This window comes from Psammomys obesus, unplaced genomic scaffold (assembly GCF_907164565.1).
Source record: "Psammomys obesus unplaced genomic scaffold, mPsaObe1.curated_primary_1811, whole genome shotgun sequence".
NCBI lineage: Eukaryota > Metazoa > Chordata > Mammalia > Rodentia > Muridae > Psammomys > Psammomys obesus.
Window position 1 is genome coordinate 24,598,674 of NW_026595981.1, and position 19,283 is coordinate 24,617,956.

The 19,283-nt window shown below is 45.8% G+C and overlaps 1 protein-coding gene across 4 annotated transcripts in view; it reads right to left on the reverse strand.

Moving 5' to 3' along the window:
- Stat3 (signal transducer and activator of transcription 3) overlaps positions 1–19,283 on the reverse strand; it is a 51,512-nt gene that overhangs the window by 22,932 nt on the left and 9,297 nt on the right. For all 4 annotated transcript variants that reach the window (XM_055619635.1, XM_055619633.1, XM_055619634.1 and 1 more), the window contains exon 2: positions 538–689. In XM_055619635.1, the coding sequence (XP_055475610.1) occupies positions 538–665 (128 nt within the window). In that variant the 5' untranslated portion in view covers positions 666–689. The remainder of the gene's footprint in view (positions 1–537; positions 690–19,283) is intronic.

Genomic DNA, 19,283 nt, shown 5'->3' on the forward strand with positions numbered 1-19,283 from the left:
TCACCAAATCAGGTTATAGATTCTGGAAAAAAAAAATAGGTCACCTTTAGATGGGCCGGATTTAAGCCAAAGCTAATAGACGGGCCTGAATACATTAGAGTGAGGTAAATAGCTGACATCATTTCCTCTATGACTCTTATTTCCCTTTCCCCATGTCTCCTTTTTAACAGGGGAAGCCGCATGTGTGGTAGACCCCAACTTCTGAGATAAAAATCTCACATTTAAAAAAGAAATCTACACCTCACCATCAGAGAGTGAAAATGCAGAGGTCTCACTGGGTGAGACACAGATCTGACTTCCAGGCATCTACTGGCGAGCTGGTCCAATGTGCCAAGAGGCTGTGGCCCATATGGACTCTGGACACAGAGGATGTTTTAAAAGGTTTCATTGCCTCTGCTCTCCTGATCCTTCCCCAACACCTGCCCTCATCTGTCTTTGATGAAAGGGTCAGGAAAGTATGAAGCTAGAAAGTTGTGTCCCCTGGCTCAAGCCAACCCCCCCTCCCCCCATTCAGGGAATTTCTCAAGAAGGACTTACCAGTCTTGACTCTCAATCCACGGTGCCAGGAACTGCCGCAGCTCCATGGGAAAGCTGTCGCTGTACAGCTGGTGGAGCTGCTCCAGGTACCGCGTGTCCAGCTGCTGGAGCTGGTTCCACTGAGCCATCCTGCCACAATCAGGGGGTCACAACTGTGAAGCAAAATGTACATATGGTCACCACAAGCCCTCATAGGGGACAAAAAAAAAAAAAAATCTGGAAACATCCAGTGGCTTTGAGAAGGATCTTGCATGTTTCTTGTAGTCTTTTGCATCATACACACATTCAAAATTCTTACCACCACGGCTCTCTTTGCACCCTAATGCTGGGATTGGACCCGGGGCCTTGCACAGGCTATGCAAGTTCTCCACCCTTGATTTTTTGAAACAGGCTCTCAGGCTAACCTTGTTATCTCCTGCCTCTGCCTCCTAAGTGCCTGGATTTCAGGCATGAGCTGCCATACATGGCTATATCACAGTTTCTTTTAAGTTTCGATTAGGCATGATTCCAAGCTCTAGAATCCATGTTCAAGCCAGGCACAGTGGCTCATACCTGTAATTCCAACACTCCAGTGATATTCTGATGGAGAGGTCAAGGCCAGCCTGAGCTCTATAAACATAGTAAGACCTACTCTGAGAAGGGGGGGGCGCAAATAGGGTGGCCCAGCAGTTCAGTGTACTTGCCACTCTTGCAGAGGACCCAGGTTCAATTTCCAGCACCCACCCACATGGTGGCTCATAGCCAGCCATAGCCTCAGCTCCAGAGGATCTAATGTGACTCACCCTTGTGAACTCTCAGAGTACCAGATAGGCACATGGTACATATGCATACATTTGGAGAAAATACTCATATAACATAAAATAAAATAAAACTTAAAAATATATGTGTGTTTTTTTTTAAACTGACCGAACTACAACAAATTTCTTATCCATCAGAGAGGTAAGTGAGGTTAAAAAAAAAAAACTGTTATGTGAAGCTGAATGATTTCCTTCGTCGGGGTTTCTGTTTCCTCATCTATAAAATGCAGATAATTACTTCTTCCCCTCGGGGCCACTGAAGTAACATTCCTGAAGCCCTCAACTAGGAGCTCAGCACCCAGCAGGTGTTCCACATCTCAGCGCCTTTGCGCGCGCGCGCGCGCGCACACACACGCACACACGCACACACACCCACACACACACACACCCCCCGCTACATTCAGGCTGTCTGCGAGGCTACGGAAAGAAAACCCGCACTGAAGTAAAAATGCAGACAGACTGGGTGCTGCGGCAGGCTTCCAAGGATACGTGGCACGTGCCTGGAGTTCGCCCACGCCAAAGGAATTAAATACGTACACACATATTCCAAACCTAGGGCGAAGAAGGCAAGCTACATGCCACGTAAACAAGCTGATCCTGGGATGGGCAATGGCCCACTGAAATGCTCAGCTCTGGGAACCCAACTCAGCTAACCAACTCAGGAAAATGTCTCTCCAGAGCAAGTATCTTAAGGTCTAAAAATAGCCGTGAGTAAGAGCCCAGGATTAGGGAGTGGCCTGTGCGCGGCAAACACCGGCTGGAATGGAAGAGCGGCCTGCCAGAGCACGCGTTCCGGCCTGAAGCACCTTGATTTTGTGTGGTACCCCTCCTTACACCAAGGCCAGGTCAGAATCAGTGTCCTCCTGGCTTAAAAGCATTACTGTTGTCCTGTGTTTTTTGGGACCTGATTTGCATAGCAATCCGTGTCAATGTGAAGCTGGGAAGATGGCCCAGTAGATGACAGGCCAAACAAGTGCTGAGGACCTCAGTTTGGTTTCCCAGAACTCACATACTGATAAAGAGCTGGGTGTGGTGGTACCCGCCCGTAATCTCAGTAATGGTGAGAGATGGGGTGGAGACACGCGGACCCCTGGAGGTTCAGTGGCCAGTCAGTCTAGCCTACCAGGCAAAGTCTCGGCCTGCCGAGAGGCGCTATGTCTAACCGAAGGTGAAAGGCATGACTTCGAGGTTGTCCTCTGACCTGCACACACATGTAGCTACACATGCACGAGCACGCACACCAAGAAAACACCACTGCACAGGATTGCACTGAACCGAAAAGACTCCATTGTTCAGCACGGGAGACGCCAACCACTGAGCAAAGGAGATACAAATGATTCCCACCCACATACACAGCACTTCAAAACAGTGAAGAGAAAAGAGTGTTCGAATCTCAATGTTGAAATAGTATTTTGGAAATGTTGGGCTAAATACATTGTTAAAATTATTCTGCCCATTTCTGAAAAACTTTTAATGTGGCTACTAGAAAATTTCACAGGCTGGGCATGAGAGTACATGTCTTTAATCCCAATACTTGGGAGGCAGAGGCAGCCAGATATTTGCAAGTTCAAGGCCAGCCTGGTCTACACAGTGAGTTCCAGGCTAGCCAGAGATACATAAGGACCCCACCTCAAAATAAATAAATAAACAAGAAAACAAAAAACCCTAAACAAAAAAGAAGGTGTAATATAACACATGTCACCTGACTTCTACATATTAAAACAAGGACACCATTGCTCTGGGCCAATTTATAAAAAAGCACTATGGTCCTAATTAAATCATCTGCTTGAAATAATAAATTCCAGTGCTATAAATTACAAAAACAGAGGATTTCATCTTTTATCTTAGACACAAATGCAGAGCCAGTCCCAAGATTAAAAAAAAAAAAAAATTGTAAAACCACACCCACTCTACCTGCTCACAGACTCCAGTCAGGTGCACATTTTTAAGCTAACATAAAAAAAAAATGCTAACCAGTTGACTTATTTCTAGTCTATAACTCAAAGGCTTGTTTCATCTTGGATATCTGGATGTTTTTAGCTGGTAAATGGTATGATATGTGGCTTTTTTTTACACCAGAGACCAGAGACCGGCTTCTGCCTTTTTCCATAAAACTGACTAATTTTTAGCTGAACCTGGTGGTGCACACCTGTAGTCCCAGCACTTGGGAGGCAGAGGCAGGTGGAGCTCAGTGAGTTCCAGGCCAGCCTGCTCTACAAAGTGAGTCCAGGACAGCCAAGGCTACACAGAGAAACCCCTGTCTCGAAAATAAAAAAGAATGACTAATTTTTGTGTTTTGTTTTGGTCTAAGATAGGCAATACTGTCAAACTATTCTACAAGAAGAAAAATTATCCTAAATTAAAGGCAAAGAGCAGCTTGTATTTCCAGAAAAAATATGGGTGTTTGGGTGAAATGGTTTAGTCCTGAGTGTCTGGCAGCTGTGTCCTCAGATGCTGCTCAGATGCAAACCATGTGGATTAACAGAGCACAGAGCACCAAACGTTTTTCCCAAGAACAGACCCTTTAGAGATAACTAGCCAAACTGTAGGAAACCAACTTTGCTGTAACTGTTTTCCTGGAAGACATTTAAAAGAGACATTTTACAATCTGTCTTTCAAATTCTAAATCGATTTAGAGGCCGGGGACATGGCTGGGTGGCATGGTGCTTACCCAGCATGCTCAGTGCCCTGGGTTCCATCCTCAGCGCCACAAACACCAACAAAACCAGGCTAATCCGACCGACCCCAACAAGTTCTTTTTATGAGTCTGTCAGTGCAGCCTAGGCTGACCTTGAACCTCTCATCTCCCTGCCTCAGTCTGAGCACCTAGGCCTCAAGAGTGCACACCATGCCCAATTTGCCTAAGTTCTAACTAAAGTTTTGTTGTCTTCAAAATCACTTGAAGCCTCTGCTTTAATAACTACTTCATTGGACGCCAAAGCAGACAGTGATCTGCCCAGCAGTTTGAATGCCAAGTACCAGCCTGGTGGCAGAAGAGAGGTCACATCCTTGCTCCAGTGGCTGGATTAGAGCATGACATAAGCTTTCTGCCCTGCTGGCTCCCATGAGGCTTAGCTGACAGAACATTACCTCAATGCAAATGAACAAAGGGAAGGTAAAGTGTGGTTCTTTGAATGAGAACCCCCCCTCCCGTCAGCTCTTATGTTTGAATGCTTAGCCATCAGTTAATGAAGGTACTTGGGAAGGTTTAAGAGGCAAGGCCTGTTGGAGGAGGTGTGTCACTGGAAGTGGGCTTTGAGGTTTCAAAAGCTTGTATCAGGCCCAGTCTCTCTCTGTCTGCCTGCTGCCTGTGGGTCAGGACATAAAGTTCTCAGCTACTGCTCCCAGGCCTATTTGATGCCTACTTCCTGTCATGATGACCATTAACTAACCCTCTAAAACCGTAAGCAAACTCCAAATTAAGTGCTTTCTTTAGTAAGGGCTGTACTGGTCATGGGGTCTCTCCACGGCAAGAAGCAGTAACTAAAACAGTGTGACCCTATCTTCTTTTGTTTTAGAGATTTACTTTTATACGTATGAGAATTCTGTGTGCATGTCTGCACTGAGTATGCCAGCAGAGGCCAGACATGAGTGTTGAATTCTCTGGAACTGGAGTTACTGACGGTTGATGAATGGCCACGTGGTGCTGGGAACTCGACCCGCATTCTTCACAAGGGCAATAAGTGCTCTTAACTGCTGGCCCATCTCTCTAGCCCCCGGTGATCCTAGTTTCTAAAACTCAGAGAAAAGGAAAATGAAACAGCAAGTCACCAAAGACTTTCTAAACTTCTCAAAGCGGGAGCTTCTTAGACCCTTGGGAATAGCCCTACCCACAATAAGTCAGATGGAAAACGATTCCATCCTAAGGAGGAACTTCTTAATGGAAAGACTGCCCTTAAAGGGACAGTCACCATTTATATAGTTCACTTGAAAGACACCAAGGGAATCACAGACAAAAGGGGTTAACGGGGGATAGAGAGAGGACTCAAAGGTTAAGAACACTGGCTTTTCTTCCAAAGGTCCTGAGTTCAATTCCCAGCAACCATATGGTGGCTCACAACCATCTATAAAGAGATCTGGTACCCTCTTCTGGCCTTCTGGCTCACATGCAGGTAGATTACTATAAAAATAATAAATAAATCTTTTTTTAAAGGGGGTGGTATTAATGACACAGCTTTCTAAACTTTCTAAGCTAAGAAGCATATTCCACATGTATGAACCAGCGGACTATGATAGAGCAGATGAAAGATAAAGAGGGACAAAATTCAAATATACAAAAAAACAAAAAACAAAAAAACAAAAACAAAAACAAAACAAAACAAAACAAAAAACCCACAATAGAAAGTGATACAAAGTAATTTCTGAAGCAGGGTGTAACAGGACTTGCCCTTAATCCCAGAACTTGGAAGACAGAAACAGGAGGCTTGGGAGTTGAAGGCCGGCCTCAGTTACATATAACCCTATCTAAAAAAGATAATTCTTGTTCCATTTCACAATTCTTCAAAAAGACTGACCTTGACCTCACAGAGCTCTGCCTGCCTATGGGAATAAAGTGTGAGTTATCACACCAGCAGGAAGAAAGGAAGGAGGGAGGGAGGAAGAAAGGGCTACACTGATGTGTTATCCACAGCTGATGTTGGATATGCACCATATCTGATCTCAACTACTGCAGATTAAAGGAGAAAGAGCACAGCAAACCTTGGGGTGGAAAGTGACATAGCCAGACACGCTTAACTACTGAGTTTACGGTCAGAGTTACCTCAGAAAAAGCCAGAGCTCTAGATAAAAGGCAGCAAGAGACTAAATTTGCATGCAGAGTCACCTCGCCAGGTTGAGATTCTTTCCTTCCCCTAAGCAGACATATTCCCTCCAACCTATGTGGTAAAAGGCAAAAGGACCCAGAGGCTGCAGTGCAAACACTGCCTACCTACCACGGGTGATCTGCTTAGGGGAAAAGCTTGCCTGCTGAACCCACCTCCTCTTCAGCAGAACAGGGACTATCCCGCCTCGGAAGGATGATTCTAAACTCAAGTCACAGGTGAACAGCAGCCTTCCTATAGCGCTGGGTGCACACGGTTGTTGTGCTGTTCCTTCTGAGTCTGTGACCCTCTCATAAGTAGTTAACGTGAATTCTATTTCTCAGTGCCCAAGGAAGCCCAGAAACCTACCTCAGTTCATCCAATTAGCTAGGCGTTATCCGACATAATCACAGAGCTCTCCTGATATGGAAAAGCATGTGCATTGTCATAGACCGTTCTGTCATATCCTGAGGAGGGGAATCAGCGTCTGGTGACTTCACCTCAGGACAGGAGGGCTGGATGATCAAATCTCTCCAAACATATTTGGCACAGGATAGCCCAAAAAAACACTAAAGATGGAAACCCATGCCTTCGATTCCAGCCCTTGGAGCTCAGAGGCGGTAAGCTAAACTTACCAGTTTAAGGTCCCCCTCCTCTGAATAGTGAGTTTGAAGCCAGCCTGGACTACATTAGACTCAGTCTTAAAACAACCACCACCAACTACAATGAAAAACCCACTAGTTGATGTTTAAAAAGGTGAGAGTCAGAGCCCTGGTTGAAGGACAATCCGTAAGTTGGAAGTGCAGCTGAGCTGGGAAGGGGTGGCCTAGCACATATGAGGCCCTGGGCCGGGTTCCCAGCGCCACATAAAAACCAGGCAAGGCAGCACATGCAAGCACCCAGGAGGTGGAGGCAGAAGGATTAGAAGCTCAAGGTCATCCTTATTGTACGGTGATTTTGAGAACAGCTTGGGCTACATGAGACCCTGTCTCAAAAAAAAGGGGGGGGAAGGAAAGAAAGAAAAAAGAGAAACAATGGCTATAGATACATAGTATACAGTAATTTTTTTTTTTAAAATAGGGTTTTTCTGTGTAGCCTTGGCTGTCCTGGACTCACTTTGTAGACCAGGCTGGCCTCGAACTCACAGAGATTCACCTGCCTCTGCCCCCTGAGTGCTGGGATTACAGGCGTGTGCCACTGCTCCCGGCTTATATAGTACTTTTTAACACAGACCAGGCATTGTCTTGAGCATCTGACATACATTTACTGATTCATCCTATCTTGGTGTTACCCCTATGAAACAGTGTTTGATGATGATGATGATGATGATGATGATGATGATGATAGTGTGTGTGTGTGTGTGTGTGTGTGTGTGTGTGTGTGTGTGTGTCCAGAAGGAAATCTTCAGGAAATCAGATCTCTCCTTCCACTCTCAGGTGGGGATCAAACATAGGTTGTTAGGCTCAGCAGCAAGCATCTTTACCTGGTGAGCCTTCTCACTGGTCAAGATAGTATTTTATCTTCATTTTACAGGGAGAAATGGGGGCACAGAATTTTACACTGTTTATCCAAGGTCTCACGGGTAATAGTGGCAGGGAGTGGCAGCCTGACACAGCCTCTGTCAGAATTCCTGCTACTAATAATCTCTTCGGGAATTCTGTAAGCAAGCCATGAGTCAAGCATGGTGCTAAGCCAAAGAACCTTCCTAGTGTTCCAACAGATGTGTGATGACTGAGCTAAAGGGTCCTTTGGTCTTGGTGTGCCTGGCCACATCTGGCAGGCCACAATTGTGTAGATCACAATTTAAGTGAAGTTCTAAACTGAGTGGTGTGGTGCACACCTTTAATCCCAGCACTTGGAAGGCAGAGGCAAGTGGATCTCTGCATTTATAGCCGGCCTGATTTACAGAGCAAGTTCCAGAACAGGGTACATAGTGAGACTTTGTCTCAAAACAAACAAATAAAAAAATGCAGTTAAAAAAAAAAAAAAGCAAATACATAGTGGATGGTGATCTGCATATAAGGAGTACAAGTCCTTGAACAAATTTGTCAGCAAAGAGGAGAGTGGACAACAGCAAGAGACATTAGGAAAGAAAGAAATAAGTTACATCAGGGCGGCTCTTCAAATATCTACACATCTCTACACAAAGATTAAGTCCAGGGCCTAACATCCACTTCCCAGTTCTGCCCATTAGAATAATTCTTTCAGTACCAGAGGTCCCTGCACTAGCTCCATGTTAGCATTAAGACAAAACAGGGAAGTCGGGGACTGGAAGGACAGGACAGCACAGAACAGGATGAGAAAGGAAAGAGAAGAGGAAAAGAGGAGGTGCAGGGAATAGAGTCAGAGGCCAGTGTGACTATGAAGGTGGCAAGCTGGTTTCCAGTGGGCAAGCTCCCCAGATGATGCTAAAGAGCAGCTGAGCTGGAGACATGGGAACCCACCAGAGACCCGAGCTGAACGCACAGAGGAGCCGCCCTGTCTGGAGCTCTGTGAGCTGGAGGGGTAGCTCAGGGGTAGCTCATGTTAAGCAGGCACGGCTGTGCCTTCCTGGACCGTCGGCCTGAAAGAAATACAGTGGTGAGCTACAGGTTCAGCAATGGGCCCTATCTCAAAGGAAGAGTCGTGGGCTGGTCCTCAGCCCTATCTACTGAATATTAACTTGTCTCTAGGGTCCAGGTGCTTGTCACGAAGCAGAACAGAAACTATGACATGAGACGGGGTTTCTGGAAGACTCTGAAAGCCGCACTGAGAGGAAACAGGGACGGAGAAGCCTGAAAGGTTGGACACATAAGTGACAATGTGATTCGTCTTTCAGAAGACAGTGGTGGTGAACTCTTTTCACCTCAGCACTCAGGAGACAGAAGCAGGCAGATCTCTGTGAGTTTAGAGCCAGCTTGGTCTACAGAGTAAGTTCTAGGATAATCAGGGCTACATGGAGAAACCTTGTCTCAAAAAACCAAAAAAAAAAAAAAAAAAAAAAAAAAAAAAGGGATCTCTCAGTGGGAGGTGGCATGAATGTTTTGAAGTGAACATCTATCTACAGATAAAGCATGGGGACCCAAGCTTGGAGACTGAACAGCGAAAGTGACATGGAGAATGGGAGAGCTAAGGGCAACCCCTGGTTCTGTTTGCATTTGACACTGAGATGGAGATGTGTCCGGCCATAACGAAGACTCCAGGAGGGCGAGGGGCTGCGTGGCCTCTAAAGCTTACCTGGACTCCCTCAAGACACTGAGATTGCTGCAACCCAGTAATAAATGCTGCACTGAGACAAAGCAATTTGACATTTAACCATAAAGGGTCAAATATCCAGAGTTTGCAGTACTGCAGCTGACAGAACTCCAGTGTCCCCTGGGGAAAGAGTCAAGCTGAAAGAAAAGTCAACCAGAAGTCTGGGATCTCTAACTACTCTAAATACATGGGTTCTTACACATGAGTTTAACTGTTTCTGCTCATCTGGCCTGCATCCCTACAGGCTTTCTGAAGACCTGCCATCCGCCTCCTTCAAGGCCCACTGACCATTTTTCACTCTAAGACTAACAATCATCAGCTATGAAAGCAAGAGACAGTGGCTCCTGACGCCCCTCCGAGATGCATGCCAGCTGTCTGGCCTCCCCAAGCCTCTATTTCCTTAAGCAGAAAAATGGAAGACAACTGCACTCCCTCACGGGGCCAACGTCAGACCTTACCTAAAGCACACCACGCTAGCAGGATGCGGCGAGCAGGCATGGCAAGCACCCGTGAGAGTCGCTACTGCTATCAACAGCCTAGATAGCTGCTCCTGTCCAGCCACCACCTGCTTGCTGGCTGAACTCCTGGCACTCACTTGGCTATTCTAACTCTGCGATATTGAGCCCCTCCATCACGGGCCCTTGTGCATGCATGCCTTCCAGCATGAGTGGTCATTCCTTGAACGCCTAAGGTATGTGATGTCAAGGAGAGACTTGACTCTGTCCGGCTCGTGACAGATGAACCAAAAGTGTAGTAGAATGGATGAACTATTCTGTATTAAGGTGACCAGATTCTCCCATGTGAGGACTAGCTCACAGCCAAAAAGTATTCTTTGAGGAGTCCAAGTTTTTCTGTTTGGAAAAGATCAACCCTTTAGGGATTTTTCAACAAGAGAAAAGTTACACAATCCAAAACCAAACATTTCAGGGCTGGGGAGACAGCCTTGCCACACAGGTATAAGGACCTATGTTTGGGTCCCCAGCACCCACAGTACAGGCCTGTGAGCCCATTCCAGGGGGCAGAGATAAAGGATCTGAAACAAAGCTGAAAATGTAAATTTTGGAATTTCAAAGTCACAAGCCTATGATATAGCTCAATGCTTACTAGAGAAAAAAAAAAAAAAAAAAGAAAGAAAGAAATTTCCCAGATGTATTAAGGCCACTATCTCTTTAAAGGACCCTAAGGAAATCCTTAGCCACTCAGCACAGGCCAATGTGGACAGAGAATCCATATGTTCACACCTTTAATATCAGCACTCAGGCGGTTGAGGCAGGAGAATGGCCAGGAGTTCCAGAACAGCCTGAATTATAAAGTAAGCCCCTATCTCAAAAAGGAGGAGGAGAAAAGGAAGGAACAAAGAAGGGAGGGAGGGAGGGAGCGAGGGAGGGAGGGAGGGAGGGAGGGAGCGAGGGAGGGAGGGAGGGAGGGTTTCTTTCTTCAGGATATATGGTGATGCACACCTGCAATTCCAGCTCTCGGGAAACTAAAGAGTCAAATTCAATGCAAAACCTTGTCCTCCGCTTGCAAAAACCAAAACAGAGCTAGCTTCTTTCCCTAAAGTCACCACGGATTTGCAGTAGAGCCTCACATCCAAGCATCTTGTGGTGGATGGACAACCTGTCCCCTGCATCCACTGCTCCTCTTCACCTGGACCTGGCTTAAGACTTACCTAGGCCGGCATCACAGCACTGAAAGTGGTGAAATGCACCATCCCACTTACTGTACCGAGGATTAAACCTAGGGCCCTGCCTGACATGCTAGGTTTTTTCAGGGTTTGTTGTTGTTTGAACAAAGTCTCACTAAATTGCTCAGGGTGGTCCTGAAATCACTCAGTAGTCTAAGCAGGCCTTGAATCCTCCTGCCTCAATCTCCCAAGTAGTTGGGATGCCAGACTTATGCCACGAGGCCAGGCTTGTTATAGAATCTCCGATGCCTGTTATATTTTCCTAAAAGAAGAAAAATGTTCTCCAAGACCCAGTCAACCATTCCGGAAGAAACACAAGGCAGGCAGGCAGGCCACGGGCACCCACTTGATCTACGATCCCATCTGCAATCACTCTAGGCCAGGCTTTGGCTGGGAAATAAAGAAAAGCCCATATGTTCAAGGCTTCCCAGCTGACACCTCAGATATCAAACAGCAAAGACAAGCCTCCTCTGCCATGTCTACCTGAATTCCTGCCCACAGAGCCAGTGGACACTTAAACCAGTCCTTAAACCACTAAGTTTGAAGTGGTTCATTGCATTTGTTGATTCCAAAGACATTTTTTTTTTCCAACCTAATAACTGAATCCGATCTTTACAGAGTCCAATTTTCATGAGAAAACGTTTCACAATTTTACAGGAACAGGCTTTGCTGTGAAAACTCTTTTAATATAAACCTCCTGTTTTCTCTGCAACTCACTTTCTAAATGATTCATCCAGTCTCGCTCCTTCAGAACACCCTCTATGCACTGGCGGTCCCTAGATTCTCACTCTAGCCCTATCCTCTCACAGCCACGCCAGACTCTGATGTCCAGCTGCCTTCTCAACACCTCCACTTAAATGACTAAGACTTTGTGGCTTTGAGGGTAGCTGAGGCTGCTCAGCAGCTGTCTCAGAAAAAGAAAGGAAAAAGAAAGAGTATAATTGTGGTAGATCAAAATGCACAATGCATATTTTAAGGTTTCCTACATATGGATTTAGGCCAGGTGTACAGGTCTCCACTGGCTTGCTGAATATTTGAGTGCTTTTTTAGCAGGTGCTTTGCTAAGCCCAAAGACACACAGGTAAAGGAGCAGAACCCCCACTATGACAAGAAGGAAGCCTGAGAGGCAGCTTGGGGTAGCATTTAATAAGGCAAAAGAGTTCCCCCAAGGGCTATGCAACCTGACTCCTAATGTCTAACACACCAAACACTGTTTTGATGGAAAGGCAGCTCTGGGAACAAGAGAGAGCTCCTGGAAGTGGGCTCAGCGCTACTCTAGAAAAAAGGTTTCACGAAGAGAACAGGGGCACATGAGAGATGGTCATTCTGGAGAGAGAGGGGCAGCCAGTCTAAGCAGAGGGAAACAAGCATATGCAAACAGGAATGTGACACATACCTTCTGGGTGAATGTGTCCCAAAAGCTAATATGACACATGGACAAAAAATGAAAAATAAGATGCCAGTGGACAAAAAGATCAGTAGAATTCTAGAACCCAGAAAGTACAGGGTAGTAGCTGAGCCATTGTAACTAAGGAAATAGAGCTGATGCCTGCACATCTCATGTCTAATGGGTAGTATGGCGTACAACCTCAAACACCTGGAGGTAGAAAGTGCAGTAGACAGAAGGGTCAGAAGCCATGGCTCATAGTGGAAGAATCAGTGACAAATCTATAAAGTGAGTGTGGTGACACATGCCTATAATCTCAGCACTGGGAAGTTTACTATAGGAGAATGGTAAGTTCAAGGCCAGCCTGGGCTATGGGTTACACAGTGAAGCTAGGTCAAGGGAAAGTTCAAGCTGGTGAAGGGAAAGGAGTTGAGAGGAGGCGGGCAGTTACTGAAGCCCAGCATGATGGCCCGTGTCTAAAATCCAGCACTTAGAAACCTGAGACAGGAGAATTACAAAACTGAGGCTGGCCTGGACAATTTATCAAAACAAGAAAGGGAGGGAGGGAGGGAGGGAAGGAAGAAGGGAGGGAGGAAGGGAGGTAGAGAGGGAGGGAAGGAAGGAAGGAGGGAGAGGGAGGGAGGGAGGGAGGGAGGGAGGGAGGGAGGGAGGGAGGGAGGGGAACAGGGAGATGGGGGAGAGATAAAGGCGATTCAGGGCTGTGACTGGGAAGCAGTACTTAGAAGAAGTGTGGAATCAGATGCCATCTCCACCATGCCAGGCTGGCTTCTGTTCTTCCTTTTGATGAGACTGTTTGCTTTTGGATCTTAAGTTTTTCTCTTTTAACTTGAGAGCTCCATTTAGCCACAATTCTAGAAGTTTTGTGCAGAAGCAATTTTAGCATCTCCACCAAAGAAGGGACATGGAGATGAGAAGTTGAGAAAACATGAGAGGCAAAACCAGCACCCACTGGTGATCTGAAAGGAAGCAGAAGTATAAGGGGAGAAAGAATGTTTGCCGGATTTCTGGCTTGCAGAGTATGGTGGTCTGAATGAGAATGGCCCTCACAAGTTCGTATGTTTGAATATTTGGCTCCCAATTGCTGGAACTCTTTGGAAAGAATGAGGAGGAGGTTTGGCCTTGTTGGAAGAAGTATATCACAGGTGAGAGGCTTTGAGGTTTCAGAACACTGGCACCATCCCCAGTGTGTCTTCTCTCTCCTTCCCGCTCTGTCTCTGTCTCTCCTTGTCTCTGTTTCTCTCTGTCTCAGTCTCTGTCTCCCCTCCCCCTGTGTCTGCCTCCTTCTCTCTGCCTTGTGGTTTTACGAGTTCCCTTGGTCATGGTGTGTTATCACAGCAACAGTAATGAGACAGCAGAGCAAGGTCTGCCGTTGATTCCAAGTTGGATGGAGAGAGAGGCACAGACTGTCAGAGAGGAAGCTGTAGGGTTAAGTTTTTGACAGGATGACCGGGAGGCAAGTACACACAGGTACCTACGGGAAAATATCCCGAAAGCAGCAGGAGAGGCAGGTGCTAGGAGCCCTCAGCTATGCAGATGTGCAGCTGGGAATCAGCATCAGCGTCATGGCCAAAGCAATGGCTAACTGAGCTGGGGACCTAGTTCAGACGGTAGATCTTGTCTTCCCTGCACAATGCTGCCCTGCGTTTGCGCCCCAGCAATGTAACATACATAGATACATCAAAGTAGTGGCTGAAATAACCTACACAGAGAATATAGGAAGGGAAGAGAAGAGAACCCCACCCAGAGAGGCCTAAGGCACTTCAACCTTTGAGTTCAGAAGAAGGACACCAGGAGTGGCCTATAAGATTCAAGAAAAGGGGCTAGAGAAATGGCTCATTGAGCACTGGGTGTTCTTCCAGAGAACCTGGGTTTGAATCCCAGCACCCACATGGTAGCTTGCAACCATCTGTAATTCCAGTTCCAAGGCGTCCAGTGTCCTTTTCTGGTCTCTGTGAATTGCATGCACATGATGGAGGAATACGTGCAGCAAAACACTCATACAGATAAAAGAAAAACGATTAAAAATGTTTTAATTAAAAGAAATACCCAAGAGCTGGGTGCGGTGGTGCTGGTGTAATCCCAGCACTAGGGGGAGGCACAGGCAGGTGGATCTCTGTGAGTTTGAGGCCAGCCTGGTCCACCAAGTCAGTCCGGGACAGCCAGGGATACACAGAGAAAGCCTGTCTTGAAAAAACAAAACACCAACTAGGACCCCTTGAAAGGCTATCTTCTCACGTTTGGAGCCCCGAAGAGGGCGAAAGAGATGGTACAGCAGGCAAGGGTGCTTGTTGTACAAGCCTAGTGACCTGAATTTAACAGAAGGGCGGAAAGAGAACTAACACCACAAAGCTGACCTCTGACCTTTCCACACATCCCATGCACCTGCATCCCTCTTATACATCATACACGTTTTAAGTTAAAAAGCATTTTAAGTTTTTTTTTTTTTAAAAAAAAAAAAAAAAAGCCCGAGAAGAAGAATAATTCTAGATATAGTGACTCTTCTCTCTCAAAACGTTATTTTGGAGACTGGGGTGTGGCTTGGTGTCAAACGCTTGCCCAAGGTTACAGCCCTAGCACCAGTTTGTTCTGCATAGCTAGTTGGAAGATACATGGCAAAATCCTGTTTCAAGGAAAAAAAAAAATCCCACAGAGGCAGAAGGATTGCTGCAAGTTTGAGACCAGCCTGGTCTACATATTGGGTTTCCAGGCCACACGGGGCTATGTAGAGAACGCTGAGTTAAGGAACCAAACCAGAACAAACCCACAAAACAGAGAAAAAACTGGGCAGGATCCGCGTCAGCAAGGCTCAGCAAGGGCTGTCTCCTAAGGAGTCAGACATCGTCCAGGGGATAGGCCTCAGAGCACACACCGCTTTGAACAGAGTGTCAGCACGCAGGTGTGCACCTGGGACTGAAGCCCTGTGCTCAGCCTTATCTAAGCACGTGGGAGCTAAAGGTTAAAATTATGATTACCCGTGTTGGTGAAATGCAAGTATTTCATTTCCTTGTAACCAGTTCACTAGCTGCAACCGCCCCGCATTAGCGTCTGCATGAGACTGCATTCTAGAACAAGAAAAACTAAGAACTGGGAGCTGGAGTGAGAGATGGCTCAGAGGTTAGGAGCACTGGCTGCTCTTCCAGAGGTCCTGAGTTCAATTCCCAGCAAGGACATGGTGGCTCATAACCACCTGGAATGAGATCCTGTGAGCTCTTTGGCCATGCAGCAGACAGAACACTGTATTAATCATAAATAAAATCTTTAAAAAACAAACAAAACAACTAAAAACTGTATACCACCTAAAATGCTCTAAGGATTTGGGCTGGAGGCATAGCTCAATCTAACGTGTAAAATTCCGAGTTTCATGAAAGAACAAAACAAACAAAAACAAAAAACACCCGAATGATACTGCGGAAGGTCAGTGTCGGTGCTTTCCTTGTATGTTGTAGCTTGAGAACCAAGCCCCCCCCCCCCAAAAAAAAGGATATGTACGCTCGTTTATCCAAAATATACTGAGAACACTTTTAAAACTCTCAACAATTAAAAAAAAAAAAATCTCAATTTAGAGATGGCTGAGAGTTGGGCCTGGTAGAGCAGGCCTATAAGCCCAGCTTCTGGGGAAACTAAGGCACGTGCTTCCCAAGGACATGCCATGCCTGGGCTACAATATAACTTCAAAGCTAGCCTCGACAACTTAGTGAGACACTGGTCTCAAATAAGAATTTTGAAAAACAACAACAACAACAACAAAAAGGGAACATTTGCCAGTATGTGCAGTATGTGGGACCCTAAACTCTTGTTTGTTTGTTTGTTTGTTTGTTTGTTTGTTTTGAGACAAGGTTTCTTTGTTTAGCCCTGGCTGTCCTAGAACTCTTTCTGTTGACTAGTCTGGTCTCAAATTCAAAGATCCACCTGCTTCTGACTCCTGAGCACTGGGATCAAAGGCATGTGACACTATACCCAGCAAGGGGACCTTAAATGCAATCCCCGTTGTTGTTGTAAGCGAAAGAAGAAACGAAACAACTGGAAGAAAGTCTGAACAGATAACCACATGAAAGAGAACACACAGATGGCCACGCATGTGAAACAAAAGCACGTCAGACAATAGAGACTCACAAATCAAAACAATAATAAGTAGCTTTATTTGTAACGGCCCAAACTATGAAGCAAGCAAGATGCCCTTGGGATGAGAGGGTACATATGCCAAGGGAAGGACCATAAAAGGCAGGGTTACTCAGCAATGAAAAGAAATGGGCACCAAGCCACCAAAAACAAGGAGGAAGCTGAATTTATACTGCCAAGTGAAAGGAGGCAGCCTGGAGAGGCCACTGTAAGACGGCCATCTAAAAGGCTACTGCTTGCACGATGATGGTCATCTTAATATTCTGGAAGACAGAACTACGCAGATCGCAAAAAGGATGAGCGATTGGCAGGGACTGCAGGAAGGGTAGGTGGATGGGAGTACCGGGCTTTGGAGGCAGTGTGCGCTTTACATGATACTGTAGGAGTGGACACCCAGCACGTTTGTGGAGCTCCACAGAATGGCCAGGCACAGCTGCACATCTGTAACACCAGGGCTCAGGAACCTGAGATGGACAGATTCCAAGTTTACATTCAGCTTGGGCTATAGTTGAGTCCCTGTCTACCACACTAAAAAATAGCCAAGAATACATAACATTGTAAACGGTGATGGAAACTGTGCTCTTTAGTTGATAACAACATACAGCTGTTATTATCAATTGCAACAAATGTCTTGCACTAACACAAGATGTTAACAATGGGGAAATCCAAGAGGACAAGTAGGAGGTATTTTCGACTTTGTCAGCCTACAGGTGTCCTAGCACTCAGGAAGCAGAGATAGGGGGATTGCCATGAGTTTGAGGACAGTGTGAATATGCATCTAGTAACAGGCCCAGCAGAGCTTTATAGAAAGACACTGACTCAAACTGGTGTGTGTGTGTGTGTGTGTGTGTGTGTGTGTGTGTGTGTGTGTGTGTTGTGTGAGTGAGTGAAGGTGAGAGAGAGATGTTTTAATTTAACTTTATGGAAAGCTTTCAAAAAGACACACCTAGAGATGGGGATGTTGCTCAGTTGGTAGACTGTTTACCTAGAACATGAGAGCTTCCATCCCTAGCAACACATAAGCCAGACGTGGTGGCAGATGCCACTCCAGCTGGAGCCAGGCAGATCTGTGAGTTCAAGGCCAACCTGGTCTACAAGGGTGAGTTCCAGGACAGCCTGGGCTACACAGAGAAACCCTATCATGAACAAAAAGTAAGAAAGGAATGAAGAAACGGGACGGAACCACTCTGCAGGTTTCTGGGAGAGCTAGTAACCTAAATTCTAAAACTCACACCCATACAGACTGTGGCCTGAGGCAGGAATTCCCAAGGATCTCCCAGCCAATCACTCAGCCACAGGGAACCCTGAGGGGGGAGATAACATCTGCACACGCCCAGAAAAAGCCATTCCCATCATTGTGGAGAGCACAGAAGAGTGAACCAACAAGCAGATAAAAAGTAAAGTGACTACAAGCAGATAACACCTAACAAGTATCTTTTTGAACTTGTTATCCGATGAGAAGAAGAAGAAGAAGAAGAAGAAGAAGGAGGAGGAGGAGGAGGAGGAGGAGGAGGAGGAGGAGGAGGAGGAGAAGAAGAAGAAGAAGAAGAAGAAGAAGGAGAAGAAGAAGAAGAAGAAGAAGAAGAAGAAGAAGAAGAAGAAGAAGAAGAAGAAGAAGAAGAAAGAGTCTTCCTTGCTTTAGGAAGAGAATGAAAAGTTAACTTGATTATATATCTGACTTAAGTCAACATACAAAATTGGACTGCAATTCTGCATAAGAATTATCTTTAAAAATTATAGCTGACAAAGTGAGTCCAGGACAGCCAGGGCCAGTACACAGAGAAATCCTGTCTGGTGTTAAAGATCTTTAATCCCAGCACTCTGGGGGCAAGGTTAGCAGATCTATGTGAGTTCAAGGCCAGCCTGGTTTACACAGTGAGTTCCAGGAGAGCCAGTGCTCCAAAAACAAACCCTATTTCAAAAAGAAAAAGAAGAGGAGGAGGAAGAAGAAGAAAATGAAGACAGAAGGAAAGAAAGAAGAGAAGAAATTAGCCAAGCACTCAGAAGCTTCCGAAAGTCTTCTGGACACCTGTCAGCAAAACCAGACTAAACCCCAATCTGGAGGTGTACAGTTCTTCTGTCAATCATGATCAATCCAAGATGCACTCTTGGAAACACCAGGAAAAGTCAAGAAGAAATTTCCAAAGCATTTTATCTTCAAAACAACAACTTCTAAACCCCTGGACCTGCCTTCACTAATCTGAAGAATTTATGGCCCTTGTAAAAGTGTTTCTCAAACTAAGGACCAATCTCTATACAGTGGTTAAAATGGCCCTAGATCAACTTGATCAGGGCCATAGAATCAATCTCTCTCCCCAAACCTAGCTCCTCAAATCACACAAGAATGCTTACACTAACCTTTAGATTAATAGTTCCCCAATGCATTGTTCTCAGGACTATCTGTGACCTCAATATTTGAGTACCGTAAGTTTTGTTTACAGAGGCCATGTTTATCAGACATGTCGTGGTAGCATACAATCCCAGCACAAAGGAGGCTGAGGCAGGAGGATTACCACAAATTTGAAGCCAGCCTAAGATACATGAGTTCAAGGGTACCTGGGGATATAAGACCTTGACTCAAAACACCAAAAACAAACAAAAAAACCTACTAGATATTACCTAGCAATAGAAATTATATGTATAAACCAGACAAAGAGACCCCACATCTGTAATCCCAGCACTCTGGAAGCTCCCTAAATCCAAGG